The sequence below is a fragment of the Peromyscus maniculatus genome, chromosome 18, assembly GCF_049852395.1.
Source record: "Peromyscus maniculatus bairdii isolate BWxNUB_F1_BW_parent chromosome 18, HU_Pman_BW_mat_3.1, whole genome shotgun sequence".
Lineage (NCBI taxonomy): Eukaryota > Metazoa > Chordata > Mammalia > Rodentia > Cricetidae > Peromyscus > Peromyscus maniculatus.
In genome coordinates, this window is record NC_134869.1 from 40,268,116 (window position 1) to 40,291,029 (window position 22,914).

The window sequence follows — 22,914 nt, forward strand, 5'->3', positions numbered from 1 at the left end:
TAAGTTATTGTTTTGTTTTGCTCGCCTTTTGAGACAAGGTTTCACTATGTAGCTCAGACTGACCTGATGCTTGCTGATCCTTACAAGTTCTGGCCCTGGTCATCATTAATTTTTTTTTTCCCAAAGCATGCGTATGGTGTGTGTGGATTAACCAGATGATACTTTTTAAATTAGATATGATATGATACCTATATATTCCTGTCATCATTGGCTAACAAGATCAACGGTTCTACATTCAAAGAACGTTTGTCTGACAGGAGAAATAATGAATGTGCTTGTTAGCATTTAGGCTCAATTGCTATAACTAAAACATTTAAAATAACAACAGCTATAATAAGATAGAAAATTGTTTCTCCCCTACATGAAGCCTGAGTAGAAATTAAGAGTTAGTCCTTGCATTCTCTCTTTACCAGAGAACAGAATTCCTTCATGCCATTGTTTTTAAGACATGGTTTCTGTGTCATGCTCCAACCTCACCAACCATATATCTAAGTCATTACCGAGGCTGAAAGCAAAGTTATATACATTTCTCTTCACATTAATATCTAATCAATGGAAATTTTTACCAATGGAAATATATTTTCAAATAGTTAAGAGAAAGGCTGAGAAATGTACATAATTTTACAGTATGGTGAACAGTGGTGCTTTTAGATAATTAAAAATTGCTGCCATGAGCATACTCATATTTCTGCCTTTGCTTGCCTAAACCTAATCTGCTAAAAACTATAAACATTAGATAAAAAATTTATATTAATAATTTATGTAAGAACTATATATAATAATTATATAAGAGACAGCTTAAAAACAATATAAATGTTTAGCATTTGAGAAGCAGACAGGACATTCAGGTATACAAATCTACACAGTGTTGTAGGATTCTTTTGAAGGAAGGTACACTGTGGAGATGCCTTGGTTGGTAAAATACTTGCTGCTCAAGAGTGAGGAGTTGAATGTAGATTCCCCAACACGCTTCCTATACAACACGCTTCCCAACAAGCATGCCTATAATTGCAGCTCTAGGGAGACAGAGGCAGAAAGACCCCTGCTGTTTGCTGGTCTACCAGTCCCACTGAATGGTTGAGTTTAGGTCCAATGAGAGGTCCTCCCTCAAAAGATGAAGTGGTTGAGCTATTGAAGAAGATACACAGGGTTAACCTCTGGCATCCACAGGTATATTCACATATATGCATACATACACATGAAAAGATATATATGTGCATAACCACAAAAATATAGATAGATATTCTACATGTTTTTCTGGATAGGATCTTTTATTTTCTTTATGACCTTTCTGTCTTATAGGATGTTCTTTGGGAAATAATGATCACTTTTTGGCTATTCATCAAAAGAAGAATTGGAAGCCAGCGTTCATTTATCGCCACTCACAAGATATTGAGAAGAGCCTGGATATAGCTCAAGAGGCATATAAACAGAACTACCATTCGCCTGCTGAAGTTCAAATAAGCAAACGTCACCAAATTGTCAACTCAGCATTTCCTAGACCTGCATATGACCCGTCTCTTAATCTGTTGGCTGTGTCCGGTCAAGAGCTTCAAATAGAAAATCTCCCAATTCCGGCAGCAAATGTAATTGTGGTGGTAAGTACCAAGCTAGCCAGCGTCATGTTCATGCTGATCTTGAAGCTGATAGTGATGCTGAGGTTGATGTTAACACTAGAGCTGCTGTTCCTTTCTGTGGCTGACATTATCGGGGAAGAAGACTAATTGTGAGTACTTAGCATGGGTTTCGATGATTATTTACCACAGCATTTCTCTTTTTCTGATATTTCTTCTTTGCTGCTTATTATTTCCTTCCCCCATGAAATCAGAAAATTTCTCTCTGTCCTATGCTCATAGCCCAATGAGTGCATAACAAATACTTACTGAGAGCTAAGGATTGCTTTAGGAAGGCTACAGTTACAGCAGATCGTATCCTATACAGAGTGCCCTGCTCTCTGTGGAATGCAGTCTTAAAAGATAGGCCTATTATCACCTCATGTAAATAAATAGCACTTATCAAATTTTCCCTTGACTCGAGTTGTAACGAAAGAACAGACAAGTGAAAGAGAGAGTAGTTGTAGGGGAGATTAATGAGTAGTGATCCGTCCCTAGAGTACATAAGGATGGTGGAAGGCAGTGATCTATGATAATATTCCTAAATCACTGAGCAAGCATCAACATTTACATGCTACCATGATGCTAGTAGAAGAGATAACCCAGCCAGAGTTTTTCAATTTGTGGAAGTATTATAGGAAAATTCCTTCTGTGGTTAAGTTTCTTTTTGTACTTTGTACTCCCTCATATTGTTATTATCTATATTAAAACTATAACACTTAGAGGAAATGGAAGCAGGAGGATTGCCAATGATTTCAAAGCCAACCTGGGCGACACAGCCAAAAGAAATCCTCTAAAATAGTTGATGGTTACTCATTCCAGACGTGAACGCAAACACCACATTGTATTTGGAACTAATTTAAATCCTAATTTTAAGACCATAACAAACGCAAAACTCCTTCAAACCTTCTAAATGTTACTAGACTTCTGTTAAATTTCAAGTAATTTGACTTTGGGAGCCAACAAAAGTCAGTGAAACTGTCTACATTGTGACAGATCCCATTCATAACATGATTAAATTTAACATGCTCATTTCTTTCCTTTCCTTTTACGTAATATATAATATATTTTTCTCAGTGTTAATAAGCAAAGATTCATTCATTGATGTTTTCAACACGTATTGAGTATTTATTTAACCCAATTGTCATTTGGAATATCTAGAAAAAGAGACGAATGAGACAGTCTTTGGTCTTACTTGAGAAATGTCTGGGGGGAAAAGATGCCAGTCAGTAATTAAAATGACAGGTAACAGAAATCACAAAATGAGAACATAAGAAGAAGTCTTCATGGAGGTTGTTTGGTCTCCTATAAAACTTGAACTTTTCATTTTATGACTAACAAATGTTTTGAGGGTGAGAGTCATGTATCCTGTCTGATGAGGATGAGTGATGTTAATGATGCCCCTGTCTCTGGAAATGCCTATCTAGTGCTTCTGATTATCATATTTTCCTATTCATCAATGCTTAAGTTACTATGAGGTACAGTTCCAGAGATTTGGTCTATTTTTTAATGTCATGTGCTATCTGGTTACTTTAATATTACAGACAACAAAAGGCTCAAATTAAGAATTCTGGCATGTCAGTTCACTTTTAGGGATTTAAGAAGAATCTGGGCTTTGTCTTTTGAACAATGATAACATAGATCGAGCCCTAGCAACAGTGACAGCCAGAATCACTTGTATAAAACTATTTACACTACTTATGCGCATAGTAATTTCCTAGGAAAACTGGGGATATGGGGCTATTTTTTCATATAAATCAATAATGTTCAGCTTCTTCAAAACCAGAGCATGACATGCACATAAAGATCGGTAAGTTTGAGGGACATTAAAAAAAACAATTAAATAGAGCGTGAACAATGCAAAAGAAAAGAAAAGAAAAATCTTCAACAGTTGAATGATCTTGATAGGTAAGTAGTGTGTTGTGCATATAAGATTTACATATGTGTGTGTGTATCTTTAAAACATACCTAAGCTGACATATACACGATATGCATACACTTATCTGAACTTTGCTTAGGGAGTATTTCAGTGATAGAGATGAGTTATTGTGTGGTTTGAGAAGTACAAATTGAGCAGTATTAATAAGTAGCAGTCCCTTTAACTGAGTGAATAATTGAAATGTTTTTTTATTAAAATGTTAAAAGCTATACTAAACCTCTATAATTTATATGTAATTTCTAAGAGTTCCCAATCAGATGGCAAGAATTCTTCTTCTATTCTCCAATATTTATCGAGTGCCCTTATTTCTGATGTTATTGACAATGAGGTTTAGACTGAGAAATTTAAGCATGGGCATCCTGCTTCCTGAGTTCTAATTAGTACCACAAAGAATTTCTTAAGATATTTGTCCACAGATGAATTTATTTCCTATATCCTCTTTCTTCTGCAAATGAGGAAATCTATGGTTTGTTCTGTGGAAAGGACAACACAATGAATGTGTTTATCCCCAAGATGCTAATTATGTTCCAGAAACTCAGCAACGAGGCCGTTTTCTGTGCAAATCCAATATAGACAGAAAATGAAGGGCCCCAAGTCACCGCTGATGTAAGACGTAGGCTGTCGCCAAATGTGCACTAGAAAATCCATGGCTCTTATCACTTGGTCCCCAAGATGCTTGTCAGGAAGAAGGGACACCAGAAGCATGAGTGCAGGTGGTGGGATGGAGTTGGGTCCAGGCTTTTCCAGCTAGGCATATGTTATTGAATGAAAAATAGGTTAACTTAGCCAAAAGCCTGAGAAAATTGGGAGCAAGTAACTCTTTCGAATATGTGGAGGATGGGCTATGACAGCATCGGTGTAGAGTTATGGGTGGGGAGATGACAACCCATTTCACAGGGTAGACAAGATGTAAGGAAAGAAAAAGAAGTTGGAGAAGCAGGGGAAGCGAAAGGAGAAAGGAAGGTATGTTGGGAGATTTTCTATAAACACCCAAGACAGTGATAAAAACATTGGATGCCAAAATGGTCTCTATGGGATTCCTAGAACACTGTGGTTTCTTTTTCAGTCATCACTTACCCAGACCAACGCTCAGGTGGACTCTCTGCTGTTTTTTTTTAATTGTATTGTAATTGTGTTTTAGAAATTTCACATATATATGTACAGTGTGTCTTTACTTTGTCTACTCCATGCTTTCTCTCCAAGTCCCCTCTGAATAATCACCCCCATACATCAACCTGATAATTCTTGTCTTTTTTTTTTTTTCATCTTCATTTTCAATTTTTAGCCCACTGGGTCTAATTAGTGATATTCATGTGCGTGTGGCTTAGTGGCTATGAGGGCATCCATTAGGCCATGGGCAACCTGCCAGTGGTCATTCCCCAAAGAAAAGTGACTCTCCCTCGCCCAGAAGCCATCAACTACCCATAGCTCTAGAAGTAAGGCCCACCCACCGTCACTGTTTGGACTTTTAACTAGCCTGATGTAGGGCAGGTCTTGTGCAAGTAACTCCAGCTGCTGTAGGTTCCTGTGTGTGGCCATCATGTCAAAGCCAGAAGACAGAGTTTCTCAATATTTCTCTTGATGTTCCCTGAGGCTTGGTGGAGGGTAGCAGGTTGATATCTGTAGCTGAACACTATGTCAGTCCCTTATTCTCAGCACTTTAAAAGGTTTTTGGTGACTTGTAATGAGAGTTGCCTCCATTTAATATAATCTTGGCTATAGGCATGTCATTGGAAAGCCTTTGTTATGTTGAAATAGGTTCCTTCTATTCCAAGTTTCTTTAGGTCTCTCAACATGAAAGGATGTTGCATTTTGTCAAAAGCCTTTTGTCTCTATTGAGATAACTAAGTGATTTCTGTCCTTGAGACCATTTATGTAATTTATAACAATTACTGATTAACATATATTGAACCATCCCACATCTCTGGAATACACTAGCTTGAGCATGGTGAATGGCCTTTTTGATGTGTTCCTGAATCTGATTTGCAAATATTTTTGTTGAAACAATTTGCTTTTAAAGTCATCAAGGAAATTGTAGCTTTCTTTTGTGTGTGTGTGTGTCTTTAAGTGCTGTGTGACCGTTCTTACAAATGCCCTTTTAAGAAATTTAAGGTACACAACTACTGAGAACTTTAGATGACTGGCTTCCAATGACCTCTGAACCCTGTGATTGGAGCCTTAGCTCAGTTCATTCTCCTTCAGACCACCTTGCAAGCCTCATCTTGTAAATAAATAACTTACCTTTAAATGTGATTTATAGGCTTTGAAAACTATCATTATGGATTTACTACAGGAAAGAAATTTTATGGCATTTACCATGTTGTGTGATATGGAAAATAATTACACTTTTTAAATAGACAAATTGACCTAATCACAATTTTACACATGGGCAGAGAACATTCCAGAAGATAGGCTTGATCTATGTACCAACTGAAATTCCTCCATGTCAAGGAAGATGTATTCATTATGAATATTTTGTCTCAACGGACCAAAAATTTGACACAAACTAATAAAAGTATAAATACTCAAGTATAAATACTTTTGTAAGTCATTACATTTTAGGTATGGTTGAATCCAGGGCTGAAGGGATGTGAATGATCTTCCAGCTTAATTTTCCCTGGAGTGGCTCATTCCCAGAATGATTATCTCCTTTCTCTTAAATAGTATAAGCTGTATCCTTGCAGACTCATACTTAGGCAGGTGTAATGTCTCACAGCTTTCAATAATGCCCTGGGCTTCTGTCCTTGAAGAATTTGACACCAGATGATGATACTGGACTCATCAATTCAACCCACAGATAGGTTCTACTCCCAGGGCTTATCCTAAAAGCCTATAAGGGATGGTACTTGTAATAAAATTTGGACCTATTATACCAGCAAAGGTAGAACATATACCACAAATAGTTTAATGTGTGATAAGACTGATAATATGAATTTCTATTTTTTTATTATTTCTTTTATTTTTTGATATTATAATGTAGTTACATCAGCCCCCCCCCCTTTTTTTGCTTCCTTAAATCAATTCTTCCATATACCCCTCTTTGCTCTCTTTCAAATTCATGGTCACATTTTCTATGATAAAATTGGTGTGTGTGTGTGTGTGTGTGTGTGTGTGTGTGTGTGTGTGTGTGTGTGTGTGTCTTCCTAAATACATAAATGCTACCTGCTCAGTCTACATAATGTCCCTTGTGTGGATGTGTACATTTTTAGGGCTGACCATTTGGTGTTAGCTAACCAATGGCTGTGCTCTTCCCCAGGGAAGACTATTTCTCCCCCTCTCATCTTTCCTGTTTTCCATAGTTCCTGCTGGAGGGTTGATGCCTCATGGGCTTTCCTCCATCCACATTAGCGTGTTAGTGTGTCAACTCTTGTTGCCCTTGTTCAGCTCATGTTTAGGTAGTCATGTTGGTGAGACTTTGTGGGTGTAGCCTCTGACATTCCTAGAAGACACAACCTCCCAGCAAACTCCCTGGTCCTCTGGCTCTTACAGTCTTTCCGCCCCCTCTTCCCCAATGCTCCCGGAGCCTTAAGTGCAGGATTTTTGTGAAAATACAGAGTACCTTTCAAGGAACATTGAAACAGAGAGACTTAGAACTTTAACACCAGGAAAGATTTCTACACAAAATAGATTGACAAAGGCCACCTTGAAAGCTCCCCAACAATTCTCCAGAAAGATGATGAAGTCACTGTGACATAGAAATAAGGTTAAATGGCTGAGAGTGTGTCCTAAAGTCGGGTCTATGGGCTAATGAAAAGAATTATGCTTCAGTTTAGTCGATTAACTACTAATTAATTTAATCTATTACATCCTATCCCACTGAAGTTTCAAATTTGTGAAACTTCCTGTAGCCTATATGTTTCTTTTCTTTCTTTCTTTCTCTCTCTCTCTCTCTCTCTCTCTCTCTCTCTCTCTCTCTCTCTCTCTTTCTTTCTTTCTTTCTTTTTCTTGTTTTTTTGAGACAGGGTTTTTCTGTGTAGCTTTGACGCCTTTCCTGGAACTCACTCTGTAGACCAGGCTGGCCTCGAACTCAGAACTCACAGAGATCCCAGCACCTATATATTTCTTGATGCCAAGTAAATTTAGGGGTGGAAGAGGGCTCGGAGGGGGGTATAGGGGGAAGCAAAATTTAGGGCTTGTCTCTGAGCTAATGATAGGCAAATTTGCAAACATTTTGATTCAAATGCAGGCCTTTGGAAGCTTTTTAATTACGATGACTACATAGAAACAGTGTTTTCTGAAAACAACAGAGAGGTTGTACATATGAACTCACAGAAGTGGTGACACTATACACAATACTTGTGCAAATTCAAACCAGACCAAAATCCCAGAATGGAAGGCCAAGGCTGGCACGAAGTCTTAACCCTAGCTGAGAAGCTATTGGCATTGATAGCTGCTGGAGAGGGAAGAGTCAGTAGTCCTTCTCCTTTAAGGGTGTGGCCTTGTAGTGCAGGCCCCATACCTAAGAACATTTGAGCAACAAAAATTGTGTGTGTGTGTGTGTGTGTGTGTGTGTGTGTGTGTGTGTGAGAGAGAGAGAGAGAGAGAGAGAGAGAGAGAGAGAGAGAGAGAGAGAGAGAGAGAGAGAGAAAACATGAAGTTGGATGGGTAAGGAGGTGAGGGTAGATCTGAGAAGAGTTGGGAAGAAGGTAAATTTGATCACAATAAGTTAGTTTTTGAAAGGAGTCAGAAGTTAAGAATGAATACAAAGTCGACAATGCTAAGATGATGTAAAGACAAGTCTCCTACCATGTGAGAGAAAAAGAAATCTCATTAAAAGACACAATGCAAGAAAGTTGGCTAAATGACAATTTAAAATATATACACGCCAATGCACGACTGGAAAAGGAGAAATCGTCAAGATAGCTGAGTTCACATAAGAAATGAAATACTGACAAGGAATGCCCCACAGGTAGGTACGGAAGGACTGCTGACCACATGGTGTTAGTACAATTGAATAGTTGCTTGACAAAAAAAGAATAACAACGACACTAACAGGAAACAGCGATTTTATGATAAAGGCAAAACATCTATATTTTTCTTAGCGCTGTCTTAAGCCAGAGGGGATGGAGGACACCAAGAAAACAAGGCCCTCTAAATCAGTAGGATCAATGCAGATATGAACCCACAGAGACTGAGGCGGCATGCACAGGACCTATGTGGATCTGCACTAGATGGGGTCCTCGTGCTGAAAGAAGTGAGCATGTGCCTCCATTCCTCATTCAGAAGCTATCTCCAATTGATAACCACTTGCAAATGAAAACTGAGTTCCCTCCAAGGGTGTCTCACTTGGGAAATAAGTCACACTTAAGGATAAGCCACATGTCCAGCAGTGGATGGCCAACAGAAGACAAACTCAAGGGCATCCTTGGAGGTTCTTTGTCTCATACTTTTCTTTTTCTAAAAAAATTATCTTATTTTTAATTAGTATTTTTATTTAATTTTATTTATATATTGTTTCTTTTTTCTTTTTGTCCTACAGGTCTGTAGCTAGAGTTTTCCTGCCTTGCCCACAGTCAGGACAAATCTCTGTCACCCGCCAGTCTCACAGCTGCTCAGACCCAACCAAGTAAACACAGAGACTTATATTGCTTACAATCTGTATGGCCATGGCAGGCTTCTTGCTAACTGTTCTTTTATCTTAAATTAACCCATTTTTATAAATCTACACCTTGCCATGTGGCTGGTGGATTACTGGCGTCTTCACATGCTGCTGGTCATGGCGGTGGCTGCAGTGTCTCTCTGCCTCAGCCTTCCGCTTCCCAGAATTCTCCCCTCTCCTTATCCCACCTTGTGTTTGTTAGTTTTTGTTTTATCTTATTACTTTTTGTTTTATCTTATTACTTTTTGTTATCCCCTAAAAGCCTGTCTGTTTTCTACTGAAACCAAAAGGGGGTGGATCAAGATTGAAGGGGGTATGGGCAAGAACTGGGAGGAATAGAGGGAGGGGGAAACAATCAGGAAAAAAAAATCTCTTTTCAATAGTAAGAAAGAATGGTGTAAATATTACCTAATTGTTCCAGCATCACCCTAACAATAATAGAACAATTGTCGTTCTCCACGTTAGCCTTTTCCTCTTCCCCCTCATGCTGCCATGACATCCTGCTAAGAGTCACTGAACAGTAGCTCTCTAGTCATTAGATCATGCCACCTTCATACACACATGTACCACCCTCATACACAGACACAAGCATACACACATACACCCGCCAATGACTTCCATTGCCAGTGAAATGAAGGTCAAGCTTATTGCTATGCTCAACCTCATATGGCTTGGGATCCTTGATGCCCTGAGCTTGGACCCATCAGGTCTGTGGTTTGAGTCCCAGGAATCCATGAATTTAACAAATATTCTGAAGATTATGGAGATTTGGGGTAGCTGGGAAGTATCGCAGGCTGTGATACTCAACTGTGACTCTGTATTCCTCTCTCCCTCTGGAAAACTGCTCTGGGCTTCTCTGCCCTTTTGCAAACCTGCTCCGAGAGGTTAAGAGCTCGGTCTTTGATAGTCTCCTTCCGAGAAGGCATTTCCTGAACATATTGGTCTAGTGTTTAGTGAAGGATCAATAAAAGTGTTCAGTTTAGTACATGGCAAGCATTAATATGCAGTTCTTGTGGACAGTGAAGTTATGAGTGAGTTTTAGAGTCACATCATGTTGTCTTTCTCATAAATTTTCTGCTTCTTCATTTTATTGTTTAAGTTGTTAACATATATCTTGAATCATTTTCAGATACAGAAAGATATGAAAAAAAGAATTATAAAAACTTGGAGCATATCTCCTTATTAAGAAGAGGAAATTATCTTAAGCCTTTGTGAGAATGTCACTCTATTTAAAACAAAAGCTTCAAAAGATATTCTTGTCCATTTTGTGCATATCTTTTTCTTCATAGTGTCTCTGGCCATCTAGTTAATAATTTTTATATCACTTAATTCTGTGACCAAAATATGAATTCCAAAAGGTTGGATTTTTCTAACTCGTTCCTTCTGTATCTCCAGTGTCTATTAAAGTAACTGGATCTTTGTAGGGGCTTAAACATTGACTACTGGATGAAAAATTGAACTGATGATAAAAAGTGAACAGTTCAAAAGGTTATAAGTAAATACATTGTTTATTTTGTCAAGAAAATAAGATCACGTTAGTACTCTATTACAGACCATTATCACAGGCCTTTCTAATTTCTTTTACTGCATGTATCTGCATGTGTCAGGGACAAGCTTGCCACAGCAGGCTTCTGGAAATCAGAGGATAACTTTATGGATATGGTTCTCTCCTTCTACCTCTATATGGGTTCCAGGGATAAAGAACAGGTGACCAGACACTCACAGCAAGAGCTTTCTCCACTGAGACACCTCACTGGTTCCTTCAAAGTGTGGTGTCTTTTATATTTTTTCTCCCCACTTTGAGTAGAAGCTAAGTCCATCAAAAACCTTTTTTTTTAAATGTCTGTAACATCTGAAAGAATGAATGCAAAATAAGTGTTTGATGGGTTGCTTAGAATTCACAGCTACTGGACTTGATCCACAGATAATGAAAAACAAAGAAAAGTGTCAGATTTTAGTTTTGAAAAGGTCCAGAGACAGAAATTCTGTAATCTGCTTCAGAAATGTGGTTAAACATTTGCTCTTAGTCTAATGTAAATGCTTTCTATTAAATTTGAAGCTCTTACATAACCATCTCCATTTTGATCCCAAATCTTTGCATTTTGTAAAGCTGTGTGCTCATATCTCCACAGATACTACTGTATCCTTACAGAATAATCTCAAAGTAGAAAGTTCCATTCTTGAGCTTGGCACCCTGACTATCACACTGTCACCATCTGTTGCTTTTCTCCATTTCTGAATATTAAAGCGGCAAGGAGGACCGGGAACAAATTTTGAAAATGTTCGATGCTAACATCGATGTCAGTGTGATGTTAGCACACTGGACCCCTCACTGCGTCTGCTTGTCTTGGATCATTCAAACTCAATATTAGGATGACTGAAGTCTTGGGAGAGTTTATCATACTGAAGAGAAACCTTGCTCTCTAAGTATACTAAATTCCCTCGTGGACAGAGAATAAATAGCAATATGTTGCCCCAACTACAGAAGGTAAATGTGTGTGTGAGTGTGTGTGTGTGTGTTGTGTTGTGTTCATGAAGCTGTAGAATATTTGGAAAACAGAGAAAAAGGAATAACAATAATTTCTAATGATTTAAAAATTAATGTCACACAAATAGAGATAGAGATGGATATATATGTAGTCTCATATATGTATAAATGTATAAAGTATTCTAATACATATATGGCATCTGATATACAAAACTTGGGGGTTTTACTGAATGTCATAAGTGCCTTTCTAAGTCATCATTTCTAACAGCCGAGGGGAAACAAATCCATTATTGCGTTACTCTTTCATTTGTGTGATAAAACACATGAGAAATGTGAGGAAAATTCGCTTTGCCTCACAGTTAGACTGGATAGTGCATTGTGGGGGAGTCATGGGGACAAGAATGTGCAAGAACTGGTCACATGACACCCACAGGCAGGAAGCAGAGAGTGACAAATGCCGGGCTCAGCATCCTTTGTCCTTTTGATTCAGTCCAGAACCCCAGCCCGTGGGATGATGCTATTCACATTCACGGAAAGTCTTCCATTTTCAGTTACACCTTTATGAAAACACCAAGGTAGCCCACAAGTGTGTTTCCATGGTGGTTTGAAAGCCAGCCAAATTGGCAGTGAAAATTAATCATCGGAGTTGTAGAGTTTAATGTACTGACATATTCATAACACATTCTTTGACTTAAGTCAGAGAACCCTGAGAAGGAAAAACAGAAACAAAATATATGATTAATATAGTGTTCTCTACATAGAAACTGCTCAGTTCTTATTGTAGATAGTTGATGAGCTCATGTCAGGGAAGGGTATTTTCTTTATGAAGTTTTGACCCTCTCTATATTGCACTATGGTACCTACCTCTTTCTTTTGATGAAACCACATATTTTATAGGTGTTTTAAATTTTATTTGCTATACAAAATAATGGTTTTAACTGTGACATTTTCATGCATGCATGCTGTTATATTTTTGCCTGTCTTTGTACCTTCCACTGTCTTCCCCAGCCCATAGATCTCAAATCTTTAGCAAGGGAACTACTTAAGGCTACCAACGTAGTAAGCAGGGCAAAAAATATTAACGTTCTGTTTGGAAAGTATGAAATATTAATGTGGCAATACATGGTTCCAGCCCTTAACTTTGTGTCCTGTACTTTTCTCGGTGACTTAATTCTCTGTGCTTGGATTGTTTTTAACTGGGAGGGAAAAATACCCACCTCACCCAGGTGCAGAGCTCCTATGAGGAAGAGAACACCCAAACACTTAAGCAGTAGACAGAGTGTAGAAGGTGAAGCCTCAGTAAGTAATAACAGCATAGCAACATCACTTCACTCTCACATGCAGAACAGGTCGAAATACTGGATACTGCAATTGAGATTCAAACTAGCAGCCAATTAATCTAGGACCTGGAGCTCTTAGACACAGAGGGATATAAAGCCTTCTTGGACCAGGGACTCCTTGGGCCAGGGGTTCAGAAGATTTTAGAAAATTATAAGGGGTGTTTTTCAACCATCTTCCTAGTCACTATGGAAAAGTGGGAGTGTTAGCAAGAAGTAAGCTCTCTTAAGTAGGCAAGATTGGATTTTTTTTCTGTGCCAATTTATCTTTATTTTATAATTAACTTAATTTCACTTATCAGCCACAGATTCCCCTGTCCTTCTCCTCTCCCTCCCTCAGACCTCCCCCCGCCATCCACCCCCCATTTCCACCTCCTCCAAGGCAAGGTCTCCCCTGAGGAGTCAGTGCAGCCTAGAATGGCTGAGGAGCCCCATGTGGAACTGAATCAGGCCCTCTGGATAAGTGAGACAGTTGATTAGCTTGAACTGTTTGGGAAGCTCCCAAATGGTGGAGCTGGGACCTGTCCTTGGTGCATGGGCTGGCTTTTTGGAGCCTGGGGCCTATGTAAGGTTGGCTTCTTGACCTTCTTATGCATCTCTTCCCTCTAAAGTGCTTACTATAATCAGGGCAGCTCTTCTGGTGGTGGTTTACCTTTGAGTGTTGATGCTCTAGGGACTATTAAAACCTAGATGTTGGAAGATCAGCAGGAATGGCCAGAATTTAAGGTATGGGTTCTAGTCATTACCTCATATATTTACTGTTATTTGTTATAACAACTGATACCGTTCAGGCAGTCTGGAGCCCAGCAATAACAGATGGAGGCACTGGTCCTGAAGGAGACCCTTGCCTGGAGGACCAGATCAACGTACAAATTGAATGAGAAAGCTTTTAGATGGTATCTTTTCACTTCCTCCTAGAGGGAAAAAAATCAGATTTCAATTTAGCTCTTAGAGTTTGTAAAGAAAGATGTTGATGTCAGTGAGCAAGTGACAAAACAAAGCCAAAGAGCCAAGTTAAGGGTGATTGGTGACAGAATTATCTATGTAAACCAAACACCAAACCCAGCCCCCACACAAAGCCTGTCACAACGATGCCAGGACAATTGCCCAGTGCTTTAGAAGAGAGAACAGGCATGGGAACATACTTTCCAATCCCAACTCGAGGAAGACAGAGGCAAAGAAAGAAAAGGAAAGAATAGAAGGGAGTGCTGTGGATATCGCTCTATATAAATAAAACACTGATGGCCAGTGACCAGACAGGAAGTATAGGCGGGACAAGAAGAGAGGGGAATTGGGGAAACAGGAAGAAGGGAGGAGAGACACTGCAGCCACCGCCAGGAGAAGCAGCATGTGAAGACGCCGGTAAGCCACCAGCCACGTGGCAAGGTATAGATTTATAAAAATGGGTTAATTTAAGATGAAAGAACAGTTAGCAAGAAGCCTGCCACGGCCATACAGTTTATAAAAAATATAAGCGTCTGAGTGATTATTTTATACGTGGATTGTGGGACTGTGGGGCTTGGTGGAGCCTGGAAAGAAGCCCTCCAGCAACAAGGGAGAAAGGAACAAGAAGAGAATAAAGAAAAAATAACAGAAAAAGAAAACAAATGTGGAAAATGGTTATTTACCCATCTTCTATGGACTAAGAAGAAAAAATATTTTCTTGAATTCTTTATATAAATTATTTTCAAATACGTTTTGTAGCTTGATTTTTTCGCCTTGCCCACAGTCAGGACAAATCTTTGTCACCCACCAGTCCCACAGCCGCTCAGACCCAACCAAGTAAACACAGAGACTTATTTTGCTTACAAACTGCATGGCCGTGGCAGGCTTCCTGCTAACTGTTCTGTTCTTGCTAACTGTGCTTTTATCTTAAATTGATCCATTTCCATACATCTATACCTTGCCATGTGGCTGGTGGCTTACTGGCGTCTTCACATGCTGCTGGTCATGGCGGCGGCTGCAGCCTCTCTGGTCATGGCGGCGGCTGCAGCCTCTCTGGTCATGGCGGCGGCTGCAGCGTCTCCTTCTACCTTTCTGTCCTTTTATCCTGCCTAGCCACGGCCGATCAGGTTTTATTTATTAACCAATCAGAGCAACTTGACATACAGACCATCCCCCAGCACAGCCAAGTGCAGACCATCTCAAACACCTGCACTCAGGCCCATGGTCCTAATCATCCTCTATACGGACCTGCTGGGTAACGCCACAAAGAACCTGAGAATGGGCTCCCACAGGACATACAGAACATCCCACAGCAACGTTTGGTTCTTTTCACTGCTGAGTCTACCCATTGGGTCAGAATGACTTCAGAAATACAAAATTTTGTCTTTTGTCATTTAGATTTTTAGATTTTTTATTTTAGATATTAGATATTTTCCAAATTTTTGTTTTTTTGAAAGATGATAGTCTAATTGGATCCGTGTTTCAATCCCACATTGTTTCTGTCCTTATACAGCTGCCATAATTGGGCCTTTTAAAGTCAGAAAAGGGGGAGGACAGGCCAACTCCACATCTCTCAATGTAGCCTACGTTTCACAAGTCAGTCTTTGAACTGGTACAGTGAAACACTAAAGAATGACTTCAAATACAGGCAGAAGGAAGGAACAAAGGGTTCCCCTTTGAGGGATAGGTCAAATGTTCATGGACAGATTCCATGATTACAAAAATCCACTCTGGAGAAAGAATTCCAGAGCCAACTAATGAGAATTCCAGATCAGATCTCTGCGTTTATGTATCAGCATAGTATGGGTAGGGGTTCCTGGACTGTGTGTATTAGAGATAACCAAGTAATTATCCAGAATAGATTTAGGGCTCTGAGTATATTTGGGTACCTCTAGTTCAAGAAATCCTCTGTTTAGTGCCCAATTTCCAACCTAGAGAAGACGCACTATTCAGTTTGTTTGTTTGTTTGTTTGGTTTTTTTTTCTCTTCTACATGAAAACATGACGACAGATATCGGTGTGTTCACTCGGAAGTTCAGGCTGTTTCTTTGTGTTTTAAAGCATTCACTCAATCTCTTCCTCTTTTTAAAGATGCTCTGTGTTTGAAAACCTAACTCCTAGGCAGCGAATAGCACAACCGAAACTGAATACACTGTCAGGCAAAGCGATGGATTTAAGTTTTCAAAAAGCAGCCGTCATTAGTTACAGGCAAATGAACAAAAAAAAAAAAAATTCTTCATGTATGACAAGGAATGTTACCATCTATATCTTAAGTATAATTTTATGAAATAAATTCTGTAGCTATCTAACGAAAACAGGGAAGTCAAAGATGACAGATTTCTGGTGAGAAGTATAAAATAAGTCATGAGGACTGGAGAATAATTTGTTGTATCTTCAACAGGATTGCAAAGATTTGAGTCAGGCAGGTTTGAGATAAGCCTCTGAGTTTGAGGCCAGCCTGGTCTACAGATTGAGTTCCAGGAAAACCAGGGCTGCACAGAGAAACTCTGTCTTTAAAAAAAATGAAAGAAAGAAAAGGAAAAAAAAAATTGCAAAGGTTTGAATGGAGACCTAAATCATGTTCCTTGAAAGACTCATTCATTAAAAATAATGCTGGATGCCTTGCACATCATATTTTGTAAAATACACTTCAGAGATGCAATATCAAACCATGTAAACAAGAGTATTAGAGCTATGTTCCCCGAGGGCGATGAGGAAACAGACAATCAAAAGTAGCAAATGAGTATAAAAAAAACCTCTGCTAGTGCTATGAAGAAAACAAGACAACGTGAAAAGAAGGGAGAAAGTGGTGGGGATTGGATTATGTCGGGTAATGAGAGCTTCTGTTGAATATTCAAGGATGTTTAGGGATTGAATCCAGGTGCAACTACTCAACAGAAGCCATGCGGTAGGCTAGCTTTGGAGTCAGCAGAACTGTTAGAATCCCAAAACCCCAAACCAGGCCTCACGAATTATTTCTTTCAGTGACTTACTTAACACTTCTTATTTTAGTTTCTCTCTTTGTGAAAAGGGGAAAAAATAAAGGACTAACAAAAGTCATCCTGTTGAATTGTTCAGCACGGTACCTATCATTTAGTAAGATCTTTATGAAAATTGGCTGCTCTTGTCAACATTATATGCCACAATGGAAAATAGATCTTCCCCATCTCAATTCAAAGAATACTCATATTTCTCCTGAGCCACTGGTTACCTTATAATTATGTCTTTAAACTGCTTCACATCATGCTTTGCTCTTTCTCTTGACTGCTGAGAAGCTGAGAGCCAAATCTGTGGTCAACCACTAACAAATGTAGAAAACTTTACAGGGTGCCTGATTTATTCTTTGAACCAACCTCATCCTTGGCTGGATGTTTTCTTTTCAATCATTTTACTTCTAATTCAATTTCCTCATTTCCTGGCTTTTTATTCAATTTCGTTTTGTATTACATGTGCCTATGAATCATTTGTAACATGTTCTGTCTAAACAAAAGGTCACCTCAACAAAATAGCAATCAGGATGAACAAGTTGAGTGTGAATGTCACCCAGCAGAAAACTTTCACAAGGAGAATTTGTTTACTCACTGGAGACAAAAAATAAGAAATTATCAGAGATAACTCACATGGATAATAATATGTTCAGCTTATGGCTCAGCAGGCTCCAGCTTCAACCTAATTCCAAAGCCGGGATGGATCTGCATTGCCAGTGTAAGCAACTTGAAATAGTGGAGACAGACTAAGTTTAAAACAGATTCTGAGTATACATGCATATTCTGCCATGGTTTACCTTTGGGAGGGAGAGCAATCAATGAGTGATTCTGAATCTCTGTTCCTTCCTTTTTACTGGGAATTTTAGTGTCTACCCTGGGTGCCTAATTTGAGTCTTTCTGGGATCAGTGTGTTCTGGAATACGTAGCACACTGTGATAACGTCAACTATTACAGTTGTGGTGGTGAAGTCAGAGATGGTGGTGATGGTATTAACCCAGCGGTCCTCAACCTTCCTAATGCTGCAGCCACAAAGAGGTCGCAAGCCACAGGCTGACAGTGGCCTGACAGCTAATCAGTAGAACTCTTGAATGGCATGTAGGTTAAAATTCAGTTCTGCAATAGGAACAAAATGGTTGAGAACGACTTGTTCATATCAATGAGATGTGCTTTACACTATAGTTTTAAGTAATTCATATCCCCATACATGTGGTGGCCTGACCGAAAACCAGCTCATATTCATTTCTGATTACTTCATCTGCCCTGCTTACGTGCCCCTGGTTTGCTGAGCCAGTTGTCACCACCGTGTCTCTGAGCCTGGACACCTCTCTATGTAGTAGTTTTGTCTTTGATATCAGATCTCACAACTATTCCACATATCTGTCTGCTAGCAATCCACGTTGCCCCGGGCCACATGAAAATCTCATGAAGTATCTGCATGCTCCTCTTAGCTGCTGAACATCTAAACATCTTTTTCATCATCCAGGATGTGCTCATATTTGCGATACGTTTGCCTCCTGCTCTGGTCTCTCACTGAAAATTTTATGAAGTAAATCAACACAGTGACTATATTGATTGTCATAACAATAACTAACACAGCAGCTTTGCTTAAAAGGGAGAATTGGAAAGAAAGGTGTTATTAATTTAAATGCAGAGTAGCTTCCAACTTCTTAGGGGAGAACAACAGATCTGACATAGAACCTAAGTAAATCAGGCTTAACTTTGTAATTGTGTAGGGATGAGAAACTTCCACGCTGGTGTCAAATGTCTCCACATGAATACAGAGTTTTTGTGTTGCTGTTTGAAAATTGGGCCATACTCGGTAACTTCCTTTCCTTAATAATAGTTCACAGATATACGTTGATATAAATATAATATACTTACTTCTAAATGGCTTTATCATTTCCAGTCTATAGATACTGTGTTTCCTATGGCTGTGCATCTTCAAAGTTGATGGGTTTCCACATTATTTGAAGTAATCCTTCCATATGCATTTCATGTTTGAGTCAAAAACTGCTGCAATAATCAAGTTTAAATATATTGCTGGAGAAAAAGAAAAATACATGTCTACACATATGCATATTAGTATATATAAAGCTTAGACATAAATATATATTTTTACATTTATGTACATGATATGTATGATATAGTTCTAGCAGACAGATTACTTAGCCCGAGAATATTTCCCTAATACGTTACCAAGTTCATATTTCTGAAAAGTTGAAAGAATTTTCTCTTCTACCAAAAGTATACAAGGGTGCTAGAATTATTGTTTCTTTTTTAAAAACATTCACCAATCATGGAAAAGAAAAATCTGCCTGTTGCTTACATTTGCTTTCCTCTGATTATGGGGGAAAAACAAGCTCCATTCAAGTGCATCCATTATTCAGCTATCCATCTCTTCTTCACGCAAATGCTTATTTTCATCTTGTCTACTGGGCCTATTATCTTTTTCTTGATGCTTTGCAATGGCTGTTTGCTTATTAAATCATAATTCCTTTCATCTGCCCTGTGGGTTGCAGGTACTTCTTCCTAGACTATTATTTCTATGGTCACGTTTCCCTTTGCCATGCAGAATTTTAATTGTTTTATGCTTAGATTTTTTTTATTTGTCTTCTTTTGGAAATTTCTCATTCTGTCTCCTTTTGCCATAGCCATTTTATAAGGTGAACTTAGCTTCTTCACTTATTTATTGTTAGCTTCTTTACATGTGTGTAAATTTATGCACATGCGTTTTTACCCAAACGAGAAATTATTTCACCTTACTGCAGTCTTGTTTTGTTTTTTCTTTGTTTCTTTTGTTTTGTTTGAAACAAGATCTCAGTATGTTATCTTGGCTGGCCTAGGACTCTCTAGGTAGATCAGGTTAGCCTGGAATGCATAGATATGCATCTATGTGCTGGAACTAAAGGCTGTGCTATTGGTCATTTTTGTTTAACTGTTTCCTCACATTCCTTCTCCCTTGTGTCTTTATATACCATCCTCTTCCACTGAGCATCATTCCTCCTGGACACTAAGAAATTAATGTGTATTCTTTGCTTTGTCATTTTCCAGTTGAACTAACCACAGAAATACACGCATACATTAAAAATAAAATATGGTGCATGTATAAATGCATAGCCTTATGAAGAGATTTTTGTCAGTTTGTATACCACAAAAATGACAAAATATAGGAAGTACTATTCTCTGCAACTTTTTCCTTTCTGTCTCAGTGATTTCTTCATTAAAACTTTTCCTAACTAATTATTATTATTCTATGTGGTGTCTGTGTGCGTGTGTGCATGCGTGTGTGTGTGTGTGTGTGTGTGTGTGTGTGTGTGTGTGTGTGTGTGTGTGTGTATAAGGTGCTAGGAATTGGGTTTTGGGTTTTGTAGGTGCTGGGCAAGCATTCTTCTTCCAGCAAACTCCTCAGCCATATAATTGATATTTTCAATGGTGCATGCCTTTTACAGTATGGTTATAACATTATTTATTCAAACATTCATCTATAATTCAAATCATTTCTACCTTTGTTTTGATCTCTATGAAGAATGCTGTAAATATCTTTGAGCCTATATTGCTATACCAAAGTGTTTTCATTTCTATGTAAAAGATTCTCAGAAATAAGGTTGATAAGTTGAAGTAGCATGTAGCTGAGTTTTTTTCACAAAAGTTAACAGTAATTTCCATTTCTACCAATAAGCTCTAGCCAGAGTACCCACTATTTACTTCTAGCAACAGTAGCATTTTTATGTTTGTGTGTGTGTGTGTGTGTGTGTGTGTGTGTGTGTGTGTGTGTACACAGATAGGTCTACATTTAGATTAGATTAGATTTCCCAGTTTCTTGAAGAAGCGTTTAAGAATAACTTACCCCTTTTAGAGGATTCTAGATCATTGTGATATGGTCTGCTAGCTTTGTAAATTTCCCGACCCCTTTCTAAATATCTCAGTGTCATTACTTATGTGCCTGACTCCAAGTATCTGTTCCTTTACACCTCTACTAATCACCTAATTAGTTACTTATGTGTATGAAGTTGGGACTTAAAATCTGAAGAATGATATTTGTACAGAATATTTAAACATTAGTCAGTATGACTTTTAATGAAAAGCCTAAAGGGTGTAATTTATTATGGCAGCTTGATATTTTGGAGGTCATTTGGTTCTTAAGGGAAATTTACTTTCCAAGTGTATCATTAACTAATAAGGGTCAGTTAAAAGATCTGGCTTCTAAACACTTTTGCCAAACCACCTAGAGCATTAATAGTCTTAGAGCCCATTTATCACATAAAAGGGAAACCTTTTAACCTAATTAGGAAAGGGTGGCAATCTCCATTATAACATACTGATGGACTCTCGGTGTTCCATGCTGACATTCTCCCTCCCAACATCCTGCCAGCAGATCTTGAGAATTTATGAACACTAGTCTTTGGAGTGCCCTAAACAATGGTGTCTTGGAACTTGACTTTCTGCCTTACTTCCTTTTACCCAGATCCCTGGGATGTTGACATGGTAAAATCTGTAGGTAGACAGATGGCCCCAGAAGATGACAGTGGAAATGGTCTATGGAATGATAGGTAATGTGATGCCTGTGGTCCTACACCCAGCTCTCCTGGATCTACGAAGCTAATTCCCATCTAAGAATGCATAGAAAAACCATACTGAGTCTTGTTGCCAGCTCCAGTAGAGATGAGAATACGCCAATGAAAGTGGCTTTAAGAATCCTGATCCCCATTCAGCTATTTCTCATTCCAAGTAGCACCACGGATCCCTTAATTTTCTAGGCATTTTGATTGGCATAAATTAGTTTCTCGAGGATTTAATTGCACCTACCTATATGGGTTCAGTGTGAAAGCTTGCCCACGGTTGTATGCATTTTAACAGTTGGTCCCTAGCTGGTGACTGTTCTTGAAAGACTATGGAGCCTTTGGGATATGGGCCCTCATTGACAGAAGTGGGTCTCTTAGCAGCAGATTTTGCGCATTGTGGTTCTCACCTGACCTCTGCTTTCTGTCTACTGCTGAGAGGTGAGGAGCCCCGGCAGCATTCTCCTCTCCACTGTGGACTCCGCCATGCTTTCTTTGCTATGAGGGACTAAAACTTAGGTAAGGTAAACCTTACCATTAAGGTTTTCCTCAAGTATTTTGTGACAGAGACAATAAAAGTCACCCAGACAGTGAGGAAGGGTAAGAAGAAATGAGTCACCAAGTTCTATTTTAAATCATTGAAAATGAGCAACTCAGTTAGTTGTTTTGTTGTGGTGAAATCTTCACAATTACTAGATACTCAGACTTGTAACAAGGATACATCACCTAGCGATCTCACTCATTTGTAGACAGATCGGGAAACAGGAGACAGCTTCTTTCAATGTAAACACATGAAACACACCAAAAAAGTCTGGATCAGATATTCTGGATCTATTTTCTCATGAAAACTAGAATATTAAATCATTCTAGTTTCTCTCACAATGATTTTAGTAAGGATCAAAGGAATGATTGTATGTGAAAGTGGTTTTCTTCTCTTTATTCTCTCATCTTCATACAATACATCCCAACAACAGCTTCCCTTCCCTCCATTCCTCTCAGTCCCCCACCCCACACCTCTCCTAGATCCATTGCTCCTGTTTCCCTTCAGAAATGTTTTTAATGCATAAATATCAAATACCATTAAATTGTTTTAAATTTCTTTAAAATAGTATTTTTATTCTTTGAAAGTTTTATATATTTATGCAATGTATTTTGATTAGACACATCCACCATTACCTCCTTCCAACTGCCCCCATCTCCCTACCTCTTTTCACTCCCAATATCCCAAGTCTCCCTCCTTTATTGTTATGAATAACCCCCGAATACAATTAGTGCTATCCATATAAGAATGGGTGTGTGGCATCCACTGAGGCATAAACAACCTACCAATAGCCATAAATCCAAAGGAGAATAATGTTCCCTCCCTCAGTACTCAGAAGCTGCCAATACTCTTCTGCTAAGGGGAAAGTCCTCATGACCTCGCCATCCATGTATAAATGTATAAATTA

The 22,914-nt window shown here is 38.7% G+C and overlaps 1 protein-coding gene across 1 annotated transcript in view; it reads left to right on the forward strand.

Annotated features, from left to right (window-relative positions):
- Positions 1-22,914, forward strand: part of Ptprr (protein tyrosine phosphatase receptor type R) — a 249,034-nt gene that overhangs the window by 21,437 nt on the left and 204,683 nt on the right. Inside the window, exon 2 of the mRNA XM_006988975.4 lies at positions 1,303-1,598. Coding sequence (XP_006989037.1) covers positions 1,303-1,598 — 296 coding nt within the window. The remainder of the gene's footprint in view (positions 1-1,302; positions 1,599-22,914) is intronic.